The 26553-nt window shown below is 42.6% G+C and overlaps 1 protein-coding gene across 2 annotated transcripts; it reads left to right on the forward strand.

Moving 5' to 3' along the window:
• The first annotated feature begins 1452 nt into the window (after positions 1-1452).
• Positions 1453-18759, forward strand: CHST10 (carbohydrate sulfotransferase 10). 2 transcript variants are annotated; one of them, XM_068680591.1, is made up of 7 exons: positions 1453-1719; positions 5320-5424; positions 6120-6254; positions 8908-9005; positions 11636-11870; positions 14563-14668; positions 16115-18759. In XM_068680591.1, the coding sequence occupies exons 2-7, from the start codon at positions 5388-5390 to the stop codon at positions 16650-16652; spliced, it is 1149 nt and encodes a 382-aa protein (XP_068536692.1). In that variant the 5' UTR covers positions 1453-1719; positions 5320-5387; the 3' UTR covers positions 16653-18759. The 2 variants fall into 2 exon arrangements, with proteins under 2 accessions (XP_068536692.1, XP_068536702.1); XM_068680601.1 differs by lacking the exon at positions 5320-5424.
• The last annotated feature ends 7794 nt before the right edge of the window (positions 18760-26553 follow it).

The raw sequence follows: 26553 nt of genomic DNA on the forward strand, positions 1-26553 counted from the left end.
AGAGGTTAAAGGGCTCGGGTTGAGGCTGATAATGTGTCAGAAATTGGTTCCACAGCTGGAGGTTGCTTATTAATGTATCTACGTGGCTGCAGCTGTGGAAAGAAGCAACTTCCAAAGCTGCTAGCCTATGCAAGGCTCAAAGTGGTGACAGCCACAGACTTCCCGTGTGCTTCACCAGCAAGGTAACTATCATAGTTTCTAGAGGGATGAGGGTGTGGTGTCCCTAGATGCTGGTACAAGCAAACAGCACAGTCAGGCAGAGGATTTTGGTTTCTGGTTAATGTTTTTTGGCCACTGGTTCACAGAGAGATCAAAGTAGCTTCACTGTTACTTCTCTGCAAACAGCGTAGCACTGAAGGCACTGCTGTTAATACATTTGTATTGGCCTGATCTGCTCCAGATCTAATCCAGATGGGTTTCCTTGGGCTCTCTTGGCCAGGCTGCAGTGTAGCACATCGTGGTGATAAATGACTGGAGAGGCACGGATTAGAGGGACCAAATCCTCCTCTTGGCCAGAGACATTTAATAAGGCTCATGGAGTCCTTTGGCTTTTCTGTTTCTGTTATTAATTGGTAACTGGACACAGACAAGCAGAAACTTCTACAACTCTGTCTCTTCTGAATTTGTCAGCTCTTGAGCTGACCCGACAGCAGGTTTCCTTGTGCTCCTCACAGACCTTAGAGGGTTCAGGGCAAGAAAAAAAAAATCTTCCACTGTAAATCACTTTCAAGGGGCTGGGTCCTATTTAGGTATTTACTTATTTACACAATCACACAATTAGCAAATTTCTTAGGTTTACCACATGAGATTTTACAGGAAAAACAGGGTGAAGTGCCACATAGCATGAACTGTAACACTACTGCAGAGGGAGCCAGCCCTGCACAGTGTGGACGTGAGATCATTTTGTTTGGAAAATCAGGGATCTCTCCTCAAAGCTTGAAAATCAACCTAAATTTCTCAGTCAAGTTTTATTCCTTGTGTGGCTTTTGGGTCTCCCACCTGTCCTGTGGGTCTTCCTGAGGACAGACCATGTTTGGGGGGAAGATACAGAGATGTGAAGATGAAGGTATGCAGTATGCGTATGTCTGTACGACTCATTTTGGCTGACCAACAAGACTCTTAAGGATGCCATTTACTGACTTTTCATCTGAAAGATGGGCTTTCCCTGTGCCCCTCATTTCATTTACCAGCTCCCAGCACACAAATCGATTTTTATGACTGGACAGAGGGGACAGAACCACTTCTGCGAGGGGTCAGATCGCAGGAGCGCGTCTTTGGGGGCCTGCCCTTGGTGTTGTGCCACGATTTCACCCTGCAGGCTACACCCTCAGTATCTAAAGAGCTCTAAAACGGGGTAGCTTTACCCCAGTACCACCCCTTCCTTCAGAAGGCCGGGCCCCCGTGGCGTTTTGATGGCGGGGCGGGCGGCGCATCCATTGCTCCCTCCCTCCTTCCCTCCCTGCTGCCTCCGCCCCGCAGCCTCCTCGGAGCGGGGCCGAGCCGGCCTCCGCCTTCCTTCCTTCTTCCCCTTCCTTCCTCCCTCCCCTGCCATCCCCGCCGCGGGGCCGGAGGAAATGGAGGCGGCGGGGCCGGGCGCAGGAGGAGGAGGAGGAGGAAGAAGAGGAGGAGGAGGCAGCAGCAGCAGCTGAGCCCGCAGCCGGGCGGGGAGGGGGGGATGCGGCGGCCGGGGCCGCTTCTCCGAGCCGCCGAGTGAGGCCGGTGAGTGGGGGCCGGGGTCGGGGTTGGGGTCGGGGTGGGGGAGAGAGAGGTGGGTGCAGGGGAGGCAGCGAGCCCGGCACCGCCGGGCCCCCCAGCAGCATGGTGCCTGCCACGTTGCACCTGCTGCCTGCCAGGGACCCGCTGCTGAGCCCCTCAGCACGACCCAGCGTGGAGAAGGTGCCTGGGTGGGATGGCATTTGGGGTGCTGGTGGGTTAATTCGTGCCCAGCCTGGCTGTGGGTGAGGTGGGTTGTGCGGTGCTTGCAGGGTTTGGTGCCTTCCTGCTGGCAGGTGGATCCTGTGTGCTCAGCGGGGGCTCGGCTCTCCAGCAGCAGCTGTAGGAACAGAGACCGTGGGCCTGGCAGTGCCAGCAAGGTGGTGGAAAGCCTTCGGAAAGAGTTGACTTCCCAAAATCCCCGTTATAGCGTGTGTTAAAACATCTGGCAGCACCCCTCCAATGGGCATGCAATAGGTTTTAGTCTATATGTTTTCTTAAAGTATTAAGAAATTGTCCAGATCTCTTCAGATAACAGAAAGGAGGCCTCAAAGAAGGTGAATGGGGTGTCCCAGCTAGCTGCTGTTTGTTCCTCGTTACAAGTTGTGCTTTGGGGTAGAACATTAGTTGCGAGCTAATGGGCAAGCACTTGGTAGTCGGAGGCTACTGGCATGCAGAGACTGTCCTGCCAGGGAGCCCCTGTCCAGGCCTGTGCATCGATTTTTTAAAATTGTTTTAACTCCTCTGCACCTTTTTCTGTCATTCACATGGAAAGGATCAGTCTCCCCCAAAGTCCTAGTGTTTTTTCCAGTTAATGTTACTCTCAGACCGCGTCCCGTTCCTTGGTTCGTGGCCGTGCGTGTGTTTGCTATCATGTTTTTGCACGTTGCATGGGCTTCACTGAAACTGGTGTCTGGCTGGTATGAGGGAAACGTGCCAGTTTGGGTTTGAGCATGTTGTTTGGGGAAGGAAAGATGGAGTAATAGATGCAGAGAGAGTGGATTTTTTTTTTGGTTTTGTGCTCCTAAAATATGGAATTGTAACTAGACTGAGAATCCTGTGTATTTCCTTGTGAGAAGATGGACTGAGACTTCAGCAGCTTCATTGCTTGTTCTGCCTGCAAGGAAAAAATGTTTTAGGCAATAAGAAGTAAAAGTCACATTTAGAAGCCAAAGGAAACAATTAAAGAGTAAAAACAGAAGCTAGTATGTGTTCGCTGGAAAATAAGCAACAAGAGAGGCAAGAGCAAGGCAGTAAAATTAGAGGTATAGCAGGAAGTGATTACTGTATGTAAAAATGATAAAGCTATCTATTAGGGAAGAAGAAGCTAGAGAACAGGAAACAACATAAATGCTTCTCTTAGAAATGTTAATGGTCATTACGTTTAAGTGAGAATAACGACCGAGTTACTTCTCTATATCATTTTGAATAGTTCTGCTTCATGAGATAGATGTAGTTTTTGTTGAGGATGCTGGAAGAGAGTCCCAGTGCCAGCCATTGTAATCACGTTATGATAAATCCTCTGACAACGCAGTGAATTTGGGTGTAGATTTGCTGCGTGCTAAGTTGCTTAATGCTTTCCTCTCCAACGTCGTGAAGGATAATGATGGTGGGCGTTATGGATGTGGCTGCAGTTCTGTCCCCGTTCTGGTCTCTGAGCCGTGTCCACGAGGTAAATAATGCGATGCTCTTGGGTGTCGGGAGCACAGGGTCTGGCTGCAGGGTCCTGTGTGTGCTAGCTGCTGTCGCTCTTCAGGTCAGAGCACGCTGAAACTGCTCTCCCCATGTCGTTTAGCACAGCGTCTTTAGAAACTCAGTACATAAATTACATAAGCAGATACAGATCAATATTTCTTACTGAATGGTGCGTATCCATCACCATTACAGAACTCCTCAGACTGGCAGGGATGCGTTGGATGTTGTAGGCCCACTTCTGCCCCTTTTATGTAGAGCAGATGCAATGGGTTAGACAGGAGGGTCTGTCCCAGACCATTCAGCACGTCTCTGAAGAGCCAGCAGCTGATGGTTAGAAAGAGAATTTCCTTCTGCAGGCAGTGTCCTCTGCAAGCTCCTGTCAGCCTGCTGCCTTGAAGAAGGGTTCAGTAGTGTTTTGCGTGTTGAATGGTTCTCGTGATTGTAGGAGAGCTACCCAAAAAGTAAAAATACCGTTGCTACATTTTGTGCCTGATGTCTGCTTTGCATTTCTCTCTTACCTGTGGGAGTCGGTAAATTTTCCAAATTGTTGTCATGTCTGAAAGCAGAGGTGGTGAGCTCTAGTGCTTGAACAGGAGATAGCAGATATCGTGGCACACTGGAAAAAGAGAACCTCTGAGGTCTGATGGTTTCCAGCAAGGATCTTTGGGCAACTTCAGCATTAGTGTAAAGGTACAAAGAGAATGAAACTGCTTTGCTGAGCTGGAAAGAGTCCATGCTCTAGAACTCTTGTGGGATATGCCCATCCTGGCCAACAGCTTTTGATGTTGAAGAATAAAGTGTCTCAGACATCACATGCTTAGTTGATAACCAGGGAATTGCAGCAGAAAGTGGGAGGTGACAGTCATCATCTTCATGGAGGTCAAACCAGTAATTGTCTGAAAGACAGTTGATCTATCTTTTTTACTGAAGTGTGGTGTTTCAAGAAGTTTTCAGAAATAAAAACTTAAAGGAAGGTGGAAATGAAGGGCCTTTCAAATCCAAACTGAAAAATACTGCTCCGAGGAAGTAAAAATAGGCCTGAATGCTGCCAGCCAAGCTAAAAATTGCGAGTTCTGTTTCTGTAATGGGAGATGCTCTGTTCTTTTCCTCCTCTCGCCCTTTTCACTTAGATCCCTAGGTTCCCAAATCCATTTTGAACTGCTTGCCTGTCTGCACAGGTTTTCAGCGTACCCTGAAGACGTTTCACTTCTGTCAGCTACAGTGAGAACCCTTCCTGGAAGCGCTTGCATTGCTCGAAGGCAAAAGCTCTTTGGAAAAGCAATCAGCACCTGTAGCAGCAGTACTGATGTAGCAGGTGGACGCGTTGGAACAATGTCAAAATAGGCTTACTTCTGTTATTTAAGCTTTGTGGGAACGGAAAAGGTGAAACACTAGTATACAATCAAAAACTTAATATAGATTTTGCTCAGAAGCATAAACTAGCATGATTTTAGCTGGGAATGAATGAGGGCCTCACTTACTGTCTGGCATTTCGCTCCAGTGGCTGTGCAGAAAGTGTGATCACAGGATCATGCAGGTGTGCTTATCTTTCAAGCTGTGCATGGTTCCTTTAGGAGTGAGTTTGATCCTGTTGCTAGGTGTGTGATTTCTTTTTTATTATTATTTATTTATTTGTGGCTACATGGACAAGTCTCACAAGACTCTTGTAAGAATCTAATTTTATGAGATTTTTGTTTTATCACTTGTATCCTCAAAAGGAAGAGTTCACTGACATTTGAACTTCCCATCACCTGTGTTCAGCCCCTCAGGTGTCTTGCCTCTGCAGCAACAACTGAGACAGCAGTGCTTTATTTTTGCAAGATAAATATTCAGGCCTGATAAGCCTTAGATTTTGGTAGGTAATGGTGTTTGCTCTTAGATTTCTATTTTAATGATTTTTTTTTTTTTAAGTTATGGAAGCTTAAATTTTGCAGTGAGGCTTTCGTAGATGCTCAGTGTCAGCCCCAGTTCTTCCATGGATGTGTTGCCCGTCAGAAGCTGAATATTCAGCAAAAGGTGCAGTTTAAAATTATGCATTTGTCTTAATGGCTGGGACTTTATTCTGTTCTCTACTTGGCTTCCTTTATATTACTTCTTACTTTTTAACCATTAAAAAAACTTTTTAGGGTTGTGGTTTCTAAACTCCTGCTAAAAGGTACTAGGAGCACTCCCCTAAACGTACAAGCTGTGCAAGGTAGGCCGTACACCACGTGCTTGCAATGCTCTGCTGTGTCCTCATCCTGCCCCCTGCTCGATTCAGTCAGTGCCTTTTGGTTCTTCGTGCACTAAATCTGCAGTCTGAGTTCCCTGGGTAGCCCGTCCTGTGCTCCTGGGGAGGTCATATCCATAATACATGCATGGATTCAGCTACAGGTAGTAGGCACTGCTGCAAGGAACCCCCTTCTGCTGGTTATGTGGATAATGCATGATGGAAATCAAAAACTTTCCAGTTGATCCTTTACTGGCAAAAAAAAAAAAGTGGCAAAATAATAAGAAACGTTACTACCTTTAAATGTAGCAGCAGGTTAAGCTTAATAATACCAGTTAAAAACCCAGCCAAAAGAACAAAAAATAGAAGGAGAAAACTGCTGCTTTTGTTATGTTTCAGGACCCATGTGTATAATTACAGTTTTGTCATCTTGGTAATGGAAAGTGTTTTTCTGAAGTGGAACAAAAAGAATTAACGTGTCAATCTTTCCTCTTTCTGACAGGAAGCAACAACTTTATATGGCTCATGTCTGACAACATGCACCACCAGTGGCTGCTGCTAGCTGCATGTTTTTGGGTGATATTCATGTTCATGGTTGCTAGCAAGTTTATCACATTGACTTTTAAAGACCCAGATGGTAAGTTCAAGTTTAATATTTGATGAGAAAGAGAAAACTGAATTAGTGGTTCACACAAATGCTCCTGTGCAAAGCAGTTCTCAGCACGTTACCTGTCTTCTTCAGTAGGACTGAGAACAGAAGAGATAAATTTATAGGAATAGCAGTGCTAATACTCTATTTCTGCTTTTTTTAGTAGCAGTCTGCCGAACTAACACAGGGTCTTTTTTTTTTTTTTCCTTCGTGCTTAAGAACAGAGGGGAATGGGTTTTGCAGTTCTGTCTTGGGAGGCCTACTTTTTCGAATGTATTCAGAAACTTCATCTACTAGGAGGAGAATTTGTGTACAAAACAGTGGTCAAAACTACCCGTTTAAAGATAAAGGAGGTTCTTGGGAATTAGAGTCCCTTTCCCAGGAGACTGTTTTCTGTCCTCTTGTGACTGCTCGTCCTGACACTTAGCCTAGCCACTTCTACCCTGCTTCTTGCATTCAGTTTTATCCTCTGCTGTTTGACTGACAAACAGCTTATAGGCTTTTGCTTAGCATAAGTAGCCCAGCTGGTGTTAAGCTGGAGAGGAATTCAAGCCATTTGATGACACCACACAGAGTGCTACAGCTTTCTGTCTATTGAGGAGCTTCTGTTAGAAGAAAAAAAAAAAAAAAAAAAAGAAAAAAAGTCCTGCAGGGAGTTTATGGTGAGGGTGATGACACAGCCTACATACAGTCCTAAGAGATCTGTACTTCAGCATCTTCCTGAGATACGCAAAAAAATATGCAGTTTTTGAAACACTGGGATCACTCGTGCCATTTGTTTCATTGGCTTGATAGCGGATAATCATGCTAGGAGCTCCTTTTAAAATAGCATACATTTCTGTGAAGATTTATTCAGCAAGTCTTACAGATGAGAACTGTAGGCTAACCTCATGGATTTCCTCACTCCTGTGTCTGTTTGAGCCTTAGTACATCTGCAAACAAGCCAGTTTTATGTTAGGTAGTTAAATGTTCCAGTATTTCATGCCATGCCAACTCTTGTTTCTGAGCTCAGGTATTCTTGGAGTAGTTATTTCCACGAGAAGTTGTCAGGGGAACTAAAATGTACTTAAAAAAAAAAATACTAGAGTACACCCTTTGCATTTTTTATGCATTTTATTATCTGTCTTGCCATTTTTATGCCTTTATTATCTTGTCTTGCCATTTTTTTTTTTATCTTTTTCATCTATGCTGAATCCTCCTTCCTCTTTGAACAGCTCTCTGAGCAGAGACTCTAATTTCTGAAGCTCCAGTCCTGCAAAGGCATGACTGTGGTTAAATGTTTATGTGGGGATAGCAGCATTTGTGTTGGGACTGGTGAAGGGAAGTGAAGTGAATGTACCAGCAGAGGTTTGGAGGAAGTCTGAACAGGATGGCCAGGTCTGGAGGAACTCACAGACTGAATGCAATGTGGCTTGTCAGAAAACTTCCTTATTTGAACGTGCCTACTTAGGAGCTAGAACAAAACCACAGGGTATTATGAATTAAGTCTGTGCATCCAAGCATTGGATGCTAACCTTGCTTTCAGTTTTAACTTGCATTTTCATCTGTGTCCTTACTTGAAGTCAAATGTAGGCACACTTGAGTACTCCCTTAAAAAGGGACATACACAGTGCATGTTTTCTTGATCATAAAACTAAGCCATCACGGATGCAGATGAGGAAACTTGATTCATAGAAGAACAAACTATTTGAAGGGAAAAGAAGTCTAGTATGGATAGAAATAAATTTCAGGGAGAGATCACATTCTTTTCCTTAGTGGTTAGGGAAAGCAGCTTCAAATTATTCTTGATCTCTCTGCACCGTGTGAAATAAAGCTACAGTCTTCTGTTATTTTTTGCTTTCCCTGTAGCAGCATGCCAACTGCAAAAGATGCAGGAGGTTTTTCCTTTACGTACTTCAATTTGGTCTCAAACTATTAGCTGCTCTAAAATAATTATCAAAGAACCAGAGTATTATCTGAATTGTTTTTCTCCTTGTGGGCGTCTCAAAGGAAGGCCATCATCCAGTAATAAATGGAAAAGGGATCTTGTATTCTTAAATGCTGGCTAGAGGTATCACTTAAAGCACCAAGGAAATTAAAGATGCTTCTTAATGATGCTTTTTTGTTGTTGTTAATGTCTAAGAGTTTACAATAGATGAAACATACCTACTGATACAGGGGTGGGGAGAGCCCTAACCTGGTAGATTACATTTTTTTTATTTGCATGTGCTGCAGGAAAGCTATTGAAAAATAAAAATCTCATACTGTCACGTCCATATAGTTATTCATCTACCAAAGAATATTAAATTATCATATATTAACATTTAAAACATATCCAAAACAAATTATTTTTTCCTGATATTTGGGTTTATGACTGTTTCTCTGTAGGCAGTTTACTTTAAAGAGACCAAAATAAAATACAGTGGTCATGTTTCTTTGATGAAACTAAGTTAAAGTTGCATCCAAAACTCCCATAGAGCACATACTTTAAAATATTCATAGCCTGTCTCATGTCTTCTCTAGTATCTTCCCATTTGAAAACAAATCCTAATGTTTTGTATGTTTTAATGCAGAAAGTGTTGTTCCATTGTGCTAGCTGTAAAACAGAAACAGTTCCCCCCTCCTCTCCCTCATAATGCTCTTATCTCTCCTCCTTCTTTAGGCTATGGTGCCAAGCAAGAGCCAGTAATACTGACAGCTGTGACAAAAGTGGAGGAGGCACACAAGCCAGAGGAAGAACGTTGGCCTGAAGAATTCCAGGTGCATACGGTTGAGATAAGGGCTACATGTATAAGGAGTGGGAGAAAAGGAGGATTAAGGAAGGGCTTCCTGTGGTTAAGGGAATTGCTAGTCAGGAATTATTATTCAGGCTGTTTTATTTGCATAGAGCCAACAGAATTCATTTCAGCTTCATGAAGCTAGTTTCTTACGGTGACTTTCAATCTTGTTTTATCAGAATGATTCAACTTAGTGTGTTTCCATTTCTAGGAGCAAATAGTTACACTGCTACTTTATCAAGTCAGGACAATCGTTTTTTTGCTAGCCTTTCTTATATAATGGCCCAGTCTTGGGTCACCTGTAGTCTGCCTTGTTATAGCCATCAGGTTTATGGTCCTTGAGGGAAGGCCTGTGTCTTGCCTCTTTTTTTGGTTCTTTGCCCAATCTCTCTGATTCTTTTTAACAGACTCCATTTCTTCCTCATGTTTTGCACTTCACATCTCAGAGTTTGTCTGAAGTAGAACATGATTACAATTGCGTTCAATACAAATTGATCCAGGTGCACAACTCTGTGCTTTCAGAAACAAAGCAGAACAAGCGTGGTACTTGCTAACTCACAAGGAAACTCTGAAAATTCTCTACGCAAATGGGAACTAGTTGCGTGGAGGGTTAAGGCCAATTTATTTTTGCTGTTGATTAAATAAGTAACTAAGGTTTAGAGTATTTTTGTAATGTAGCATGAAAGATGCTACAAAGATGCTCTATCTATAAGCATGGCACTTTTTGTTTTCTTCTGTGAAAAAAATGAAATATAAGTTATCCTCAAAAACATTTGGGAGAAAGGCTTTTTTCAATTGAAAAGGCTTTTTTCAATAGAAACTTGATCTACGTAGCAAGTTTTAATATCTTCCTTTACTTGAATGGAAGAGGATAATAAGGTTTCTGGATCCAAAACTATTCCCTCTTGACTTCCTGACAGCATGAAACATAGAACAGTAATATTAATTCCGGTCATATGCAAAAGGGATTGTTTTGACAGATAAGCAATCTGTCAGGCTGTCCAGATTACGTCCTGAGCAGGGAATACTGGGGAGGAGTAGCAAACAATCTATCTTTGTGTGAAGATAGGAGTGACAAAGCTTGGATATAATGGCTTAGTCAAATGCCTCTTAAATTTACCTGGGTAACAATGAAGTTCCCACAGCACAGTGAATGTCTGGGAGTGATTTGTGAAAATGAGACAGAAAAAATTATTTCATTTTATAGTATATCTTCTTAACATCATACTTACTGCAAAAGGTAGTGGCATTTAAGTGAGGAAGTTATGAAAGCGAAGAACAGTTTGACACCATAATGTGCTGTGCTATGCCAAAACTGTAAGTGAATTTTCCTTGTGTGTTAAATTTTGGCCCGTTTCTAAATGCGCATTATCTCCAGCTGGCAAATTAGGTCAAAGCAGAAGTAGATTTTTTTTACCCCTTCCTATTCACATGGAAGCACCATAAAACTAGAAAATTCGCATTTAGCAAAGTTCATGAAACCAGTACTCTCCAACTTTGAGAGGAGCAATGTGGAAAAAAAGAAAACAGGCAACTTGAACCAAGTTGCTGAATGTCTGTAATGTTTGCTCTCTTTGCATGGCTTCTCAGAGTAAAATTCAGCTAACTTCACTCATCTATTAAAGATGCTGTACTCATGCTTAAAGATGAGTCGGTGCAACTGAGAGACTTTGAAAGAGTACTATCTGGGTAGTTGGTTTGTTTTTCTGTGCTCAACTAGGGTTTAAAACAAACAAAAAAATAACACTTCCACCCCCACACACACACAAGAAAGGAAACCACATTATTGACAGTGTATGTTCTGTTTTTCTGAAGACAGTTTTAACTCCCTCCTTTACCAGATCCAATTCTGTAAATTAGGTAGTGGAAGATGAAGATTTTTTTCAACATAAATTTTAAATTTCACGTCATATGTTAATCAAACAAGTTTACTCCTCCTGTCTCCCTATTAACTGTGAGGCAGAGGGCTTGTGGTTGTAATCACAAAAAACGGGTCATCCATTTTGGGGTAAGTGGAATGCTGCGTGTTTTTTGCATTTGCCACAGTAAGTGCTGATGCTTGTGTGAATTTTTGCCCACTTGATCTTGTTGCAGGTTGGGTGAGTGAAAACATTACTGCAGGACTGTGAAAACAACACTGCGGAAGCTAGAAAACAACACAGAACTTCTATCCTAAACAGTTCTTTCCCAGACAGAAGGGTTAGCTGCCTGAAGCCCCACCTCCTTAGAGACTAAAGCATGATTTCTGTTGAAAGTAATAATTCTGCCTTCTCGTACCAACCCCTTAGAAGTTTTCTTACTTGCTGTTGAAGCTTTGGGGGCGTTCCAGCCTTTGGTGAAGGCAAAGACTGGAATAAGACCCAGCTGCTCTGCAGTGAACCTCAAGTTGTATGGAAAAGCTCTTACTACTGTAATGGCTTATTTGTACCAATATCTGCAGCAGCAGCAGAGGAGGGAACAGTGCTACTCCTTCAATTAATAGCCAGTCATGTTTTTATGATGAGCCTGGGAGTCGTTAGGATGCATAGTTTGGAGATTTTTATGCCTTAGAATTTGATCAGAAAACTAAACTTCTGCACTCTTTTTTTTTTCTTCTTTCTCTATTTTATGAAGCCAACTGGAAAAGCTTTTACTGGAAATCTGATACGCCAGCCCCTGGTTCATATGGAAAGGCTTGAGCTTCTCCGGAATGTCTGCAGAGATGCTGCATTGAGAAATCTCTCTCACACTGCAGTTTCCAAATTCGTCTTGGACCGAATATTTGTGTGTGACAAGCACAAGATCCTGTTTTGTCAGACGCCGAAAGTGGGCAACACTCAGTGGAAAAAAGTCTTGATCGTTTTAAATGGTATCTACTCAGCTGTGGGTGTGTGGGTTTCTCTGCGGAGGAGGAAGGAGCAGAATTGGTCCAACTGGGACAAGATTAAAATGGATTCTTTCTGCTTTTCTGTACACTGATACTTGATTTTAGCTGCTCGTTCTTCACAGTTGCTTCTAGCCCTCTCAAAACATCTCTTAAAGAAAATAAACCTGCTCTTTCTGTAGAAAAAGATCGTTATTGTTTGGCTCAAAAGTGTTTTGAGTCATAAAAGAGTACTCGTATGTGTGTGGTAGGTAGGATTGTTATATTAGAAGGGGCGATACTAATTTAAAGAATGTGAAATAAGTAAATTAAAGGTATCACAATTCCCTAAGCACTAATAATACAAAATCTCAGACTTGAACCTGCCAACTTCTAACTTTAGTTTATTTAGGCGTGAGGAAAGCTAGTTAAAATTGAGCAGCTGCTTTAGGCCTGTAGTGCTGAAATCCTGTGTATGTGTAATCGCTGAGCCATCCTGTGAGTTATGAGACCGATGTGTTTAAGGATATGCTGTTGTCAGCATAGGTGTGTTATGAAAGACTAAAAGAAGGAGTAAAGGGACCGGTGTGTTTGAACAGCAATCTGTGAGGTGATTACTGCTATCTGCCGGCAGCCTAGCACACTCTCCTGGTAGCATGGCGTGCCAATACAAATAACTCGTTTCCTCAGGGTTTTCTACTGCGCCACTGTGCACACACAAACTTAAAGTGATCGTATTTAATATAACACACCATTTTTTGACGTAAGAGATCATCTTGCTTGTCTGTGCACCAGGGCTGCAGCCTTCCTACGTGTAGTCAAGTCAGTTGGGGCTCTTCTGTGGTTTTGCAGGTGGTGTAGCTCAGCAAGATGTAAGTAAGACCTGAACACAGTAAACACACGTTTCTTGGTACAAGAACCCTGAGAACAGCCACCTCTGCACTTATGTTCTTGTATTTCCTTTACCTTGTGTGAGGTAGTTCACGCGTCAAGGAGGAAATAGTCACAAACTGGCTAATGAACAAGCCTTTTCCTCATGAAAACTTTTGTAGTAAGGAGTATGTCTCTAAAGACTTGAATATTAATTTCAATCTTGAGACATGGATTGGAGCTCAAAGTCCAGAAGAGGTATGGATGCACATAGGTATGCAGATGTGTCTTAAATGCCAATGAAAGCCACACTTGAAGAAAATACTTAGTATGAAACTATATGAGAACGTTAGAAGTACCTACTCTTAGTGGAATTTAACAGAGGTAACATGCAAAGAATCGCTCAGGACAGGCAGAGCTTTTTAGCTGTGTTCAGTGGAGGATAACTCATGTCTTATCAGCTGGGTACTTGTCACCTTGAGGTTCCTGGTTCTGGCATGTTGGATAGTGATAGAAAATGGTGTCTGTGTGAACACCAGTCTGTGCTGCCTTGAGCTGCCAGTGTGCTGGTGTCTGCTGATGAAGGCTATTGCTGCAATTGTAACTTTTTCCTTTTTAGGTATTTTTTTCCACAGACAGAATTGATACTTGGTGGGAAATGCTTTGCATCCTAAAAGTGGTATTTTGAGGTTCAGGATGGAGAAACACATCTGTGGCACAGTGGGGAAGCTAATTCTGATACTGCTTGTACTGAACCTCAGCTCGGGATGGGTATAAGCATTCAGTTTCTGAGGATGTCTAATCTGACATCTGTTGTGCACATGTAATTCCCCTAGAGTACCAAAAAATATAATTAGAAAAATGTAATAAAATACTGCCCCATCCTCCACCCCCAATTAGAAAACCGAGAATCTGAGTGGCGTGGCTTATTCACTGCAGTTCTGACTACCCCTAAGATTTTTATTGAAACTTTAATTATCTGCATTATGCCCGTGGTAAGAGTATTGGAAGAGAAAATGCCATAGAGGCTTTTACCTGAAGAGCTTGTTTTGTTTCAGCCTGTTCTCGCTGCAGGTTGGTTCTCTGAATTGATGCTGTTGTCTGAAGGCTTATTTCTGAGTCCAGGCATCCACACGAGATATTTTTCAAGGTCATTATAACTTCAAGGATCAGGATCTTCAAATTAATGCATTAGAATTTAGTGACGTTATTTTTCTTGTCGGCTTATGTGCTTGAAAAAAAAAAAAGAGTATCTGGAGGCTTTCTGTTGTTAATTTTGGTGCTTTTTAATCTGTGTAATATTGTATGATTGGAATTTTTGTTTGAGTACAGTGTAGTCATTAAAGGAACTTCATGGATCCTGACAGCAAAGTGCTTTTGTGTTGACACAGTTCCAAAAGCAGCCCACAGCATTTATTTTTTGCTGCTGGTGGAAACTGAGCCAAAAATCCCATTCCTTCTTTGGAGTTAATTCTTGAAGTCTTACTCTGTATGTGTGGGCAGAGGGAAAGAGTGAGGGAACAGTGAGGTGGGGGGCTCTAGGCTTAGGTATAATTGCTGATGAAGTATTTGTAACATGTTTCTGAGGGTTTTCAAGCCATGTGATCTTGGATCTTTATGGCACGTACCCTTAAGAATTGTAAGTTTTCAGGTTTACAGTTGGAATTTCTTATCATTTAACAGTTTTAAATATAGAAACCATAAACACTAAACATACAGGAAACAGATAAACCAGAGAGCTCTCTGCCAAAGGCGTGCTTGCTGGTGCTCACTCTGTTTTCCTCTCCCTTGAAATAATTCTCATGCTCTCTCTTTTCAATTTGTCCAGGAGCATATTCTTCCATAGAAGACATCCCAGAAAACATTGTACACGATCATGAGAAGAATGGCCTTCCACGCTTGTCCTCCTTCAGTGACTCTGAAATTCAAAAACGGTAAGAGCTGGCTTCCCAGGGGGGTGGCACGGATTTGGATTCATGGGTGGGATGAACAGTCACTAGGACAGTGAAGTCCACACATGGAATTGAGGACAATGGGGTTTTTGTTCTGCCACTTGTATTTTTCTTTTATCTTCTTCGATGTTACTGGAGCGACCTCTCTACTGGCTTTGAAGGGGAACACCAAGGTAGCTGTTGATGTAGTTAGGCAACTCAGCCAACTCCCTCTGGGTATAGGGTGTCTGTAGTTCAGCACATACCTATTTGTTGCTTAATTCACCTTCAGAGGGGGGAAGGTTTAGTGAGAAGTTCCACCCTGAACACTTGTAGAGCAAATCTTGGCTCTTAACGTGTAGGATTGTCATCACAGTCAGATTCACTTGCCAGGACTGAGCTGGATAGGTCTAAAAAGTTATTGCTCCGTATCCTGAGTGTGTTGTCCTTTCAGCTGAAACATTTTATCTTCCTTTTTGTAGTTCTTCTCGGAGAAAAAAAAAAAACATACTTCTCTGCAGTAGAACCTTCTAAATTATTCTGGCTAGATTTTGACTCTGTCTACTTTCATCTCTAGTAGAGCCTTTTCCATAAATAATCCCCACAGGGTGTGACAGCATGGAAAGAGAACAGGAAGCAAGTTGACAGTGGACACTTGCAAGGTTGTGCTTGTGTGGTTGCTGTGTATATTGAGCCATTCTGAAGAGTTAGCACCTTCTACACGAGGTGTCAGCTAGCAGAGCTCCGTGGTGTTGATGGTCCAGTGCTGTTGATCTAGTTTGCTCACCTCTACTCTGGCTTGGTTAGGATTAAGTCAGGAGAACTTGAAGATTGATTCGGGTGCCTGTTGAGGCTGGAAAGTGTCCGTCTGCTTACTTCAATGAGGACTGGGCTTTACATCTCCTTATCTCCTTTCCCTGCTATTTACTGATAACAATGATATTCTGAGACATTACTGAAAGCATGATGAAACTTCAAATATTTTTTTTTTGTACTGAAGCAGTGATTTGTCTAACTACCTGCCATTGAAAAGTGCAACCCTCTGTTGCATGTAGCTGCAGAGCCACTTTTTCTGTGTCATCGTGTGTATTTTGCTTTTCATTTTCAGGTTAATCTCATGACATTAAATACCTTGAATTCAGAGCTTTCAGCATCATAGAAGATTTGGTCTCTTGTTTATGTGTTGAGACAAACTAAACTCCCTCAGTTTGAATAAAACATGAAAATTAGGAAGCACTGTTTACACTCTGTACTGTATACAAAAGCTGTTAGTTATAAATACAGAAGTCCTATTGATTATATTATTGATATGCTATGCAAGTGGGATAGGATTTACATTGCTTTCTCTGTGGTCAGAGTTTATATATGGTTTATAAATCTTTGCTAAATGCTTCTTGCATTTCTTTAATTATTCAATTTCTGTTTTTTTTCCTTTCTTCCTCTGTTTAGACTGAATTTATACTTCAAATTTTTTATCGTCAGAGATCCATTTGAAAGACTTATCTCTGCGTTTAAAGACAAATTTGTGCACAATCCTCGCTTTGAACCTTGGTACCGGCATGAAATCGCTCCTGGCATCATTCGTAAGTACAGAAAGAATCGCACAGAGACCAGAGGGCTGCAGTTCGAGGATTTTGTGCGCTATCTGGGCGACCCGAATCACCGCTGGCTGGACGTTCAGTTTGGCGATCACATCATTCACTGGGTAACATACGTGGAACTGTGTGCCCCCTGTGAAATTACGTACAGTGTGATCGGGCACCACGAAACCCTGGAGGACGATGCTCCATACATCTTGAAAGCAGCTGGCATTGACCATCTGGTGTCGTACCCCACGATTCCACCAGGCATCACAGTGTACAACAGAACAAAAGTAGAGCGCTATTTTTCAGGAATTAGCAAGAGGGACATAAGGCGCCTCTACGCTCGCTTCGAAGGAGATTTTAAACTCTTTGGTTATCGGGAGCCAGATTTCTTGCTTAACTGACACCTGGGATGAGCTCCGGAGAAGCGTCTAATGGATTAATCTAAACCTGGGTGAATACCAGCTGCGACACTGACAGAGCTGAGAACGACCATTTGTTTTCCAGCTTTTTGACGTCGCTCCATTTTTCAGTGAGATACTTGTCATACGAACAATTAGGGGCTTATAGTTGTTGTTTACTGACCATATTTTCAATATGTGACATTGCAATCTGTTAGGAATGAAGTCTGTTATCTAAAACACAGAGCTCTACTTCTCCCCTCTTTCCTCCAGAAAAAAAAAAAAGAGGAAGAATGAGTGGGTGATGATCTTCCCCCTCTCTTTCCCAGAGAGAATGCAATTCTAAAAACGTTGCGAAGTATTTATAAAGATGGCAATTTCATTGTAGGTTAACTCTGACATGTGGGTGAACCTGATGATTCATGCTCATGAGAAAGGCATGTAGTCCCATGAGCTATGAAAATTAAAGGCCAGTACAGGACGAAAAATTGATTGAATGCTTTACAAGTAAAATCATCTAGGTTCTGTCATGTGGCTGCTATAATAATAGTAATGCTGATCTAATCCCATTTCTGTTTGTCTCAAAATGAACCTAATTTGACTGAAGCTCCAGAACTGTTCATAAAGGGGCTGGTTCCAGAGCCAATTGTCTTTCTATTTTTGTCAAGTGTTTACTGTACTTACTACTGGTCTGACGAGTCTCATAGTTCTACTTTTGATTTTCAAAGTACTCTTTAAATCCCAGCTGTGTAAATTAGAGAACACCAGACGCAAGTGGTGCATAGAGGAAATACAAAACTGTTAGGGAAACCTTAGGGATAATTAATTTAAAATAAAGAATTAATTGTATTTGTGGGAGTACGTACAGAAATCAAAGGTGATTTCTAAATATCACACACTTTAACTTATTTTGTCTTCTAACAGTTAAGATTTATAAGGAAGCCACAGAAGCAGGATACCCTGTAAAAGAGCTGCTAGAGTTACTTGGATTAATGATCTACCTGTTTCTCATATCCTGCATTGCTCAGTGTTCAGTACCTTAGAGAACAGAAAATTTCTTTCTGAAAACTCATCTCCCAACTGCTGAAGGAGGCAGTATCCTTTGAATCCTTGTTTGTTTGTTTTTTTCTCCAGTTATTCACTGTCATGTTGTCCTGGGTTAAAAATGCCCAACATCTGTGTTACCAATAGGTGCAGTGGCAACTTGCCAGGAGTTTGAGTGTCACTGAGATTTCTGTGCACATTTTATACATCAAAAAGAAGAAAAAAAAAAAAAACAGAACTGAATGAATGCAGCCATAATATTTGCCCGTGCTTGCATTGTGTCTGGTAAAGAGAAGTCTTGTGTTTGAGTTCACCAGCAATAAAACTCAGTGTGCTGCCGCCTCATCCTGCAGCACATGGGGGGGACCACATACCCGAATTACAGGCACTGGTCTGTCACAAGTGTGCATGCAAGCTTTTGTTTCTAAAATCCTGGTCCTAAAGGATTGCTTTTCAGATCAGTATAACATTGCAGGCTAGAAAAGCTAGTGGTGGTCAATGCTGTGGAATCTGCTCTTGGATCCAGCCACAGTATGTTTTTGATAGCTCCCTCTGTCAACACGAGGAAGCATCTTGCACTTGTGGAAAAGGAAAGCTGTGGCAAACTGATGTGCTCTGCTGTCCACAAAAACGAAGCCATGTTGTGGCTGGATGTGAGTTCAGAGAGATCTCGACAGACAAATTGAAATTAGGGAGACTCATTGACCGAGCATCATTAGCAAGAGAATAGTCCAAGGTGGCATAACTGGAAGGTGAGATTTTCTTGTTTTATTCTTTGAAAAAGCAGCAGCAGCAGTTACAGTGCCCTAACTTGTTAGTTCTTAACCAATGATAAAGAGACGTTAACAGCTCCAGGTTTTTCTGTGTTTTTCTTAATACAGGAGCTTAGCAAAATGTATTGTTAAATGCATTTTGGAGCTAATGAGCTGATTGATTACCTCTCTGCCGATTTAAAATGTAACAGTGTGAATAATGTATAGTGAATTCAGGCCTTAAAGTTTAATTCTAATAAAGATAAAAGTAGAATTGTTTTCCTCTGGAAGCATAAGCTACTGATCACACAGAACACAGTTGTACCTGGTTTTATTTTCTTTGATGAATTACTTAATGTATCAGTTGCTTAAAAATTGCAGGTGGAAGGTGCCAGGTAAGTATTAAGTCACATTTTTTTCTAATGACTTTCTCTGAGTTGAATTCCCTGGGGCCTTTGACAGCAAATGTGGCAGAGCTCCACATGATGCAACGAGCTCTGGCAAAATGTCCTGTGCACTGCTCCCCCTGGATCTGTGCTCCTTTGCTTTTCAGGCTGGCCCTGGCATGCTCCTCACCTTTTCTTCAATTCAGACATGAACTTTCTCCTTTCGGTATGGTACCCTCCCAAGCTATATTTTATTTCTAGAAGCAGTTGTGGGTTTGTTTTTTTTTCTCATGTGGCTGAAGTAATTAGTCAGCTTTGGTGCAGGTCAGGGTGGAAGTGCTTGCCCTGCTAGTTATGATGAATTAAATGCTTGCAGTTTGTTTCAACCTAATTGGACTTTCTTCAAGACTTACAAATTTAGTCCCAGTGGCATGTATGAATGCTGTTGGGACATCATTTGCATACTGCTTTCAAATTGCAGGTGGTATTTATGTCATATTTTTGGAACTGGTGGCCTGGATTGTTGCTTCTCTCTTTTTTTTTTAATGTTACAGCTTCAGAAAACAAACTTGCATCCTTACCTTATGAATATCTGCCTGTTTCTTTTTGTTGTCTCTCAGCAGCTTTTCTGTCCTTTGGCAAATTGGAAATATGCTTTGCAGAAGGAAGATTGAGTTTTTAGAGAGAACAAATTGCAGCCATCTTCCCAAAAACAGGAGAGGAGAGAAGTGTTCTCTGCACATCAGAGTCCGTGCTGTATATTAGTTTTAGGAAAAGTACAAGCAGGAAACTGAGCTTTGCTGCTTCTGCTCATCATTGAACTTGTTTCTCAGTTTTCCTTCCCTCATGCTCTGAGTCTGCCCTCTGGTCTGAGCTAGCAAAGACCAAAATAGTGGATTAAAATGTTTTCCATGGCTCCATTATCTTCATGTGCCATATGAAATTAAGAATACTTCTTGACATAAGGTGTTTTTTTTAATGTGTGTATTCCTCTTTTTTGCAGTAAAAGTGGATCCAGAATTTACTTCCTTGTGAACCAGCTTAAAGGGTGATGCTGTCCTCCTTTCTTTTAACTTCACGCTACAGATTATCAGAAGTGTGCTTTGAAAATCACGTGCCGTGAAGATGTTTTTCTGTAGTTAGCATATACATGCAAATTTTTATTTTGGGGAACTGTTCCTTGAAAGAAGGAGCAGTTCAAAAGTGTCCTGAAAATACATATTTTTCACAGGTAACCTTGTTGTTTTTCTATTCATTACTTCAGTATTTCCTCAGATGTTGCCCTGTTTGTGGTGAGGGTAACAGTTCCCTGCTGCTCGCACTTGCTCTGTAGTCAGATAAAGGAAGCCATCAGACAGCTCTGGCTTTATTGTAACATCGCTTCTTCCTTCAGGTGTTAATACGTTTGTTGGCTGGGAAAGCCACCTTTGATCTTATCTGCGCTCCAGAGAGTTTGTGAAGAAAAGAGTGATTATATAGGGATTGCTTAAGCTTACTTCTTAGATGAAGAAGGATGTCTTGTCAGTGAGTCTGTATCTGATACCCCTTAATTAACAGTGGGGTAAATGATCTTTCTACTTAATGGTCTTACTGCGATTTACACTGAAGCCCCATCCTATTATGGCAATGCAAAGGGGCCCAAAAGGAGGTGTAAATCCTACCTGTGCTTGTTTTAAATGTGGGGGTGTAAGGAAACTCGATGTAGGAATTGGGTCCTGAAGATTTGTCTTGGCTAATTGCTTGGTACGTGTCATCTGCAGAGGTTGCTGTGGTTCCTTCATGGCTTGCACTTGAGAAAGTCTCTGCAAGGTAAAGAGAGGCGTGTGGGTGGTGGAAAATTCCCTTTCAGCCTAAGTTAGCTGCGTGCATTCCTGGGCCGCTGCTGTGGGGAAGGTTTTGGAATTAAATTATCCTCTTAGCAGCAAAGCCTGCCGTGCCCAGGCTGGTGAGGGCAAAACGCTCCCTCCCTCACGCCGATGTGTTCTGCTGACTTTGGTGCAGCCTCGTATAAATCTCTATTTCTGGGCTTTTAATGCAATTGCGTGCAACTGAGCTGTTGGTTTGTTTTCCTGCATGTGGCTCTAGCCTGGGGTGCCTTGTCTCAGAGCGCCTTTGAAAGGTCTGCAGCCTGTTTTGCTGGGCAGCAGCAGAAGTTTCCTCTATGAAGGGAGCAGCTTTAGTCATGCTGCTGGTGGCAGCAGGCCAGTGTAAGATCAGAGATGGGGCTTCTCAGGGCTAGCTACTGTAAAGTCATTATTTTCCCTTTCAATCCAGGAAGGAGTGAAAGGGAAAAAAGCCGTGTGTAATAAAAAGAAACCCTGCTGGTAGAGATTCCTGATTATTAAACCCAAACAACATCTGGATGAGCAATGCTGAAAAAAGCAGCGAAACTCGCTTCAAAGCCCCCGGAGGTGCTGGGCTCCACGCTGAGTGAAACTTGCTGAAGCTTTACAGAAAGTGTTAGAAAAGCAATGTGCTCCCCTGCCTTGTGTATCTGCACACCCGAGAAGCTGCTGCTGACAAAATGCACGTGGCAGACCTAAAACGTGAAGTATGCGCTGTAAATGTCTATGTGAAATCACAAAAAGGGGGGAAAAACATACTTCTTTTCCAGTGAAAGCATTAATTAAAAAATAATCCTGAAGGTCACCCACTTGGAAATGCAGTACCCACCTAGCTGCCATATACGCTGCTTTGGGATTGTGTAAATCATTTCTCAGCAGCTCATGGGACGAAAGTAAGTTTGCACACAGGGTGTACATGGACCATGCAGCACCTGCATACCCTCTGGAAAGCTATTTAATACTGAGAACCCAGCCAAGGCTCCCAGCCATGCCAAAACAAATGGATCTCATCTAGGAATAGTGTATGGCTATGCTGGAAGCTTACAAGAAGAAGAAAAAGCCTTTGTGGAATAACTAGCTCTTTCAACAACTACAATTTAGACACCTACTGGGATTTAAGAAGTGAGAACATTTTGTCTTATTGATCTTTTTTTTTTCTTCCTCCTTTCTGTAGCCTTTCTTTTTTATTCAGTTTTCTCTCCCTTGCCCTGGGAGGTCTTTGGATGATACGCAATAGCATGACACGTCGTTCTTCTCCTGTCAGCTGGGTGGGAGAAGCTGTAGGAAATACAAAATGTTCTCTGTAATTTTTTGGTGTGGACAAAGAGGAAATTCAGAGCAGAGAATTGTTATCAATCGCTTGTGGTGCTGGTGGTGAAACATCCAGATTGCATGAGCTACTAATTAGGTCTTTCATGTGTTAGTCAGGAATTGAGTTAAGGAAAAATTATTGCTGTTCTGTTCTGTATTTGGAAGCTTTGTTCTTACGTTTTGAATGAGTTCCAGTAAGGTTTTACAAGTAAATCTGAAATGTGCCATACAACAGCTTCACTTTGGATCTGCCTGTTCTACTCTCGTTCTGCTTTAAGTGTTGACTCGAGTAAGAGTAGACTGTTTGCACTTACTCTCTTTCCCCTCTTTCCATCTTTCTTTGAAATTGCCTACCTTTTGTTCCTTTCAAAAGGCAGCGAGCAAGAAGATGCAGCAAACATTCTGAAGAAAACAGGACTCCAAAGTGCGTCTGTACGTGTATGCTTCTGTCTGCCTCACAAGCTGCTTTCATCTGCCAGCATCTCTCCTCCTTTCATTGTCTTTTCAGTCTAGCTCTTTGCCAGAAAGCCTGTCAAGGTATGTATTTATGATTAAAATTACACATTGAGAAATGTGGGAGTAAAGGGGTTAGGGAAAGAGTTGCAGCAAGAAAAAAGGAAAAAGCATGAGATGTCTTCCACATCTGTTTCACCGTTACACCCCATTTGCTCTGTTTTTTATGCTCTTGCTTGGATACTTTTGGGACCCATTGGTGTCTCAGTGTCATTTTCTTGATTTGGAAGTGTTAGAATTGCATCTAGAAGTAAGAAACAGGAGAGGGGGAAGCTTGGGGCAGGGGCTTTCCACCTTTTTCATGAAAACGAAAGCAGTGGCAGTGCATTGCTTTGCTCCTCTTGAGTAGCAGACGGTGTTAATTTCATTTTTCTGGAAGCTGACCAGTGAAAACAACAGAACTTCAGGCAGGTTTTAATCTCAGCGCGCTGTTCGAATACATCTCTGTGTAAGTCATTTCAGTAAGTTGCTTTTTTTTTTTTTTTTTTTTTTTTTTTTTTTTTGAGGGTTTACAATTGATTTAATAAGTTCTTTGAAATACCATTCTGATGGAAAACAACTTCAGTGCGTTACTGCTATCACCAGGTAAGGAAGGGTCTATCGTATATTTGCTTGCCTGATAGAGAAAAATCACTTCCTTAGACAGTGATACCTTTTTTTTATTGTAATCCTCTTACTGATGGATTTTGGGCTTAAAATACAGCATAGCAGATTTACTTTGTGCTGTCATCTCCTGTACAAGAGTACTATTTGCAGAGTTTTTATATTTCTGTTGTTTTGGGGCCTCTTTTCTGCAGTTTCTGATAGAACTGCTTTGGACTTAAACACTTTACATTGAAATTTAAGGAAAGTGTGTAAGCTGGTCCATAGGTAGGCCAGAAGGACAATGTGAAGCCACGGTGGACTTCAATGCAGAGCTGTATGCCCGTGGTGTAACAGGGCTTTGAGAAAGCTGCCATCTGACTGCATGTATCCAGCAAAATATTTCCAGTAGCGTCTCACGAATGTGAATGTGGTGAATAAGGCTGTGGAGAGACCTCATCTTGCCCCCTGCTTCCAGTTCTCCTCAGTGGTGATCGGGGGATCCAGCAGAGATGCAGAGAGGGGCCGCTGCCTTCAGGTGGGCCGAAGGGCCTACCTGCTGCATGGAGAGCAGGGCTGCTGGCCTGCTGAGCCTAAGGAAGGAGAGGGGGATTTATTGCTGTCTAAAACTGTACCGGGGAAGATGAAGGAGTGATGGGAGAAGCTCATATCCAGACAAGGATGAGGGCCAAAAGACTACTCAGTCATGAAGAGAACCCATCTGAGCTGGCCAGAAACCAGAAGGACATTTCCCACCTTGAGGCTCCATGTTGCCATTTTGGCGTATACAAAGGAAGCAAGTTAACATGGGGGTGCTATGCTACTGCCTGTTGAAGCAGCAAATTTCACATCCCTTCTGATCCTTCAGGTCCCATCTCTTCTCTCCAGCCAGTGAACCGTGGCTGTGAGCACAGCAGAGCGGTGTTGGGGTGCAAGGGGTGGGAGACCTGACCAGGAGGAGGAGGGTGAGCAGGGGCAGATGGGGCTGATCTCACACGGCTGTGTATGCTCATCCCACTCTTATATGCCATGATATAGCTGTTGTCATCCCTGCCTCTTTACTTCTTTAGCCCAAGCTAATTGTAGCTGGAGATGTTGGAAGAAATGTGAAGTTTTGTAAGGAGACAGTGGTATGAAGTTAATTGCCCGACTTTATTTCTGTGGTGTAAGTCTTACGGTGCTACACCCTGTCCATGTCTGAGTTGGATGTCTGACACAAACAAATGTGATTTGGTAGGAAACGAGAGAAGGAAGAGCATCATGGAGTGACTCCTTCATTTAGTCAGAGGTGCAGTGGCACCCTTCGTGACTACTGTGCCCCCTTTAAGTTTCTGGGAGCCCCTGTCCTCCCTCCCTAATCCAAGGGTGAGGTAGGGCAGCACACCAAAACTGGGTTTCTGCTCCAAATCCAGATCCCATCCCTAGCTGACCAGGCTGACTCCAACCCTCATCGTGGTCCAGGCACGCAGACATCCTTGTGGTAGGAAGGACTTCAGTGAGGCACTGCTGCTGCAGGCTCTGCCGATGCTGCTCAGACAGGTACGGCCTCCTGAAAATGAATCACAAAGCTTCAGTCCTGCTCTTCTTCCCCGTCCCTTACAGGGGGAATGATGAGCACTTGCTGTGGACAGGCACTGCTGTCGTCAGAAATGAAGGAGCGGTTGCTGGAGGGACAATGCATCAAATCAGATTTATTGATGACTGCACCTTGCAAACAATATTTTCTCTATAAGGCCATGAGTATTAAAGATATTTGTAATGTGTTTAGAGAAGGTGAAAAGCTCCTATAGGAGATGGAGCAGGAATAAAATATTAATGGCTCCATTATCAGCAGATACTTTTAAAAGACGATTGTAACCTCTGGGTTCAATCACGCAGGGTGAATTTTTAGCATGTAGGCTGCCAGCGCTTACCGCTAATGCGGGTTGCACTGAATACTGTCAGGGGCTTAATTTGATGCATTATTTTAATTTTGCCCTGGCACACAAACGATCAGAGGTGCATGTGTTTGCAATCAGTGCCGCAACCTAGTGCTCCAGACGATGAGTGATACTTTCATTAGCCACCGGAAACTTTAACATGTAGTTGAGGGCTTTCTTCGCAATATTTTATTCTGAAGCGTATTAAGTCTGCTTTGCACTTTACTTGAGCTAAAGGCAGAGAAAGATTTAAAGCGCTGAGCAATCCTTCTTCTGCTGCCCGTTCTTGTGCCCTCTCGGTTTCTAGCCCGTGGTCTCCATGAATGCAATATGATTTAAATACACAGGAGAGTGCAGGAATTGGTGAGAGCCAGGAACCTTGGGCTCTGTGGGGTTACTTGGGTTTTGCTATGTTCCGTACATGTGTTATTTGTGGAGACTCCTACAAGTGGGACTGGATCCTAGAGCACCTCATCTGCATCTCTGAGGAGGTTAGCACTGGCTTAAGGCATTTGGCTGAGGCAGTTTCCTATATGAGATGTATTGCTGACAGTGCCAGCTGTAATTAGGTTTTCTAAATACTTTCTTTTTAAATCTCTGGCTCTGATTGCCTATAATTTAGGTAGTCTTGTAAGTAATCAGGCTGGCATCTCCTGTAGCAGGTGCCTACCTTAAGCTAGCTTGTTAGAGGCTGAAGTGATTGTGCCATTTCTGGGAATACCATTTGGAACAACTACTTAGGTTGTGCTGTGCGCTTGATGGAGGGGAAGAAAAAAAAAAACAAAAACAAACTTCACTGTGCTATCCTTTATTATTATTATTATTATGATTTGTTTATTTGCAAGGGATAAAAGACTTACCATTCAGTGAGAAGGTGAGGTCACTGCCTGAAACATGCTTTTGTTGCTTGTGTGCTAAAGCCACTGGAGAAGTTGCAAGTCTGAAGAATTCAGGCCACACAAACTGCGAAAAGCCCTAGTGTCTAAACTCTTCCTAGCGAATATGACCTGTCTCGGCCTGCAAATGGTGAAGAAAGCTCTTCCATCAGTCACTGCTCCTCACTGCAGGAGCCAGCAGCAGTCCCCGGTGCCAGACCCAAGTGGTGGCTTTCCCCTGCCCTCCCTGTCCTTAGCACAGTTGTTGTTGCATTGTCACGTGCTATTGTTTTCACAGAATCCACGTCTCATTCATTGCACTGGAGAGATTGGCGCTCCTGTCGTGAAGAAGAGTAAGATCCTGTAGTTCTGCTTGATCCGTTCCAGCAGCTAGAAGATGGGTACTGAGAGAGGGGAGAGGACAAAGATAATCTTACAATCTTGTCAGCAGTTGTCACAAAAGTTTTGCGTGATGCTAAGTAAGTGATCTAACCCTGATTTCTCAGAAATGGTCACTGACAGGTTCCTCATTTGCTGACCTTGGGATGTGACTTGCACAAGCGCTGTCTGTCCGCAGCTGCAGCTGAAGTCAGTCAAGGCTATAGACTGAATACAAAATTAAATCAGGTTTCAGGTAACTCAGATGAAACTCCAAAATGGGTGGCCATTATTTCCTTA

The sequence above is a fragment of the Anas acuta genome, chromosome 1, assembly GCF_963932015.1.
Source record: "Anas acuta chromosome 1, bAnaAcu1.1, whole genome shotgun sequence".
Classification (NCBI taxonomy): Eukaryota; Metazoa; Chordata; class Aves; order Anseriformes; family Anatidae; genus Anas; species Anas acuta.

Coding starts and splice junctions, on each gene's coding strand:
- CHST10 (XM_068680591.1), top strand. CDS start 5,388: ATGTGTTGCCCGTCAGAAGCTGAATATTCAGCAAAAG. Junction 5,425..6,119: donor AGCTGAATATTCAGCAAAAG/GTGCAGTTTAAA, acceptor TCTTTCTGACAG/GAAGCAACAACTTTATATGG. Junction 9,006..11,635: donor GTTGGCCTGAAGAATTCCAG/GTGCATACGGTT, acceptor TATTTTATGAAG/CCAACTGGAAAAGCTTTTAC.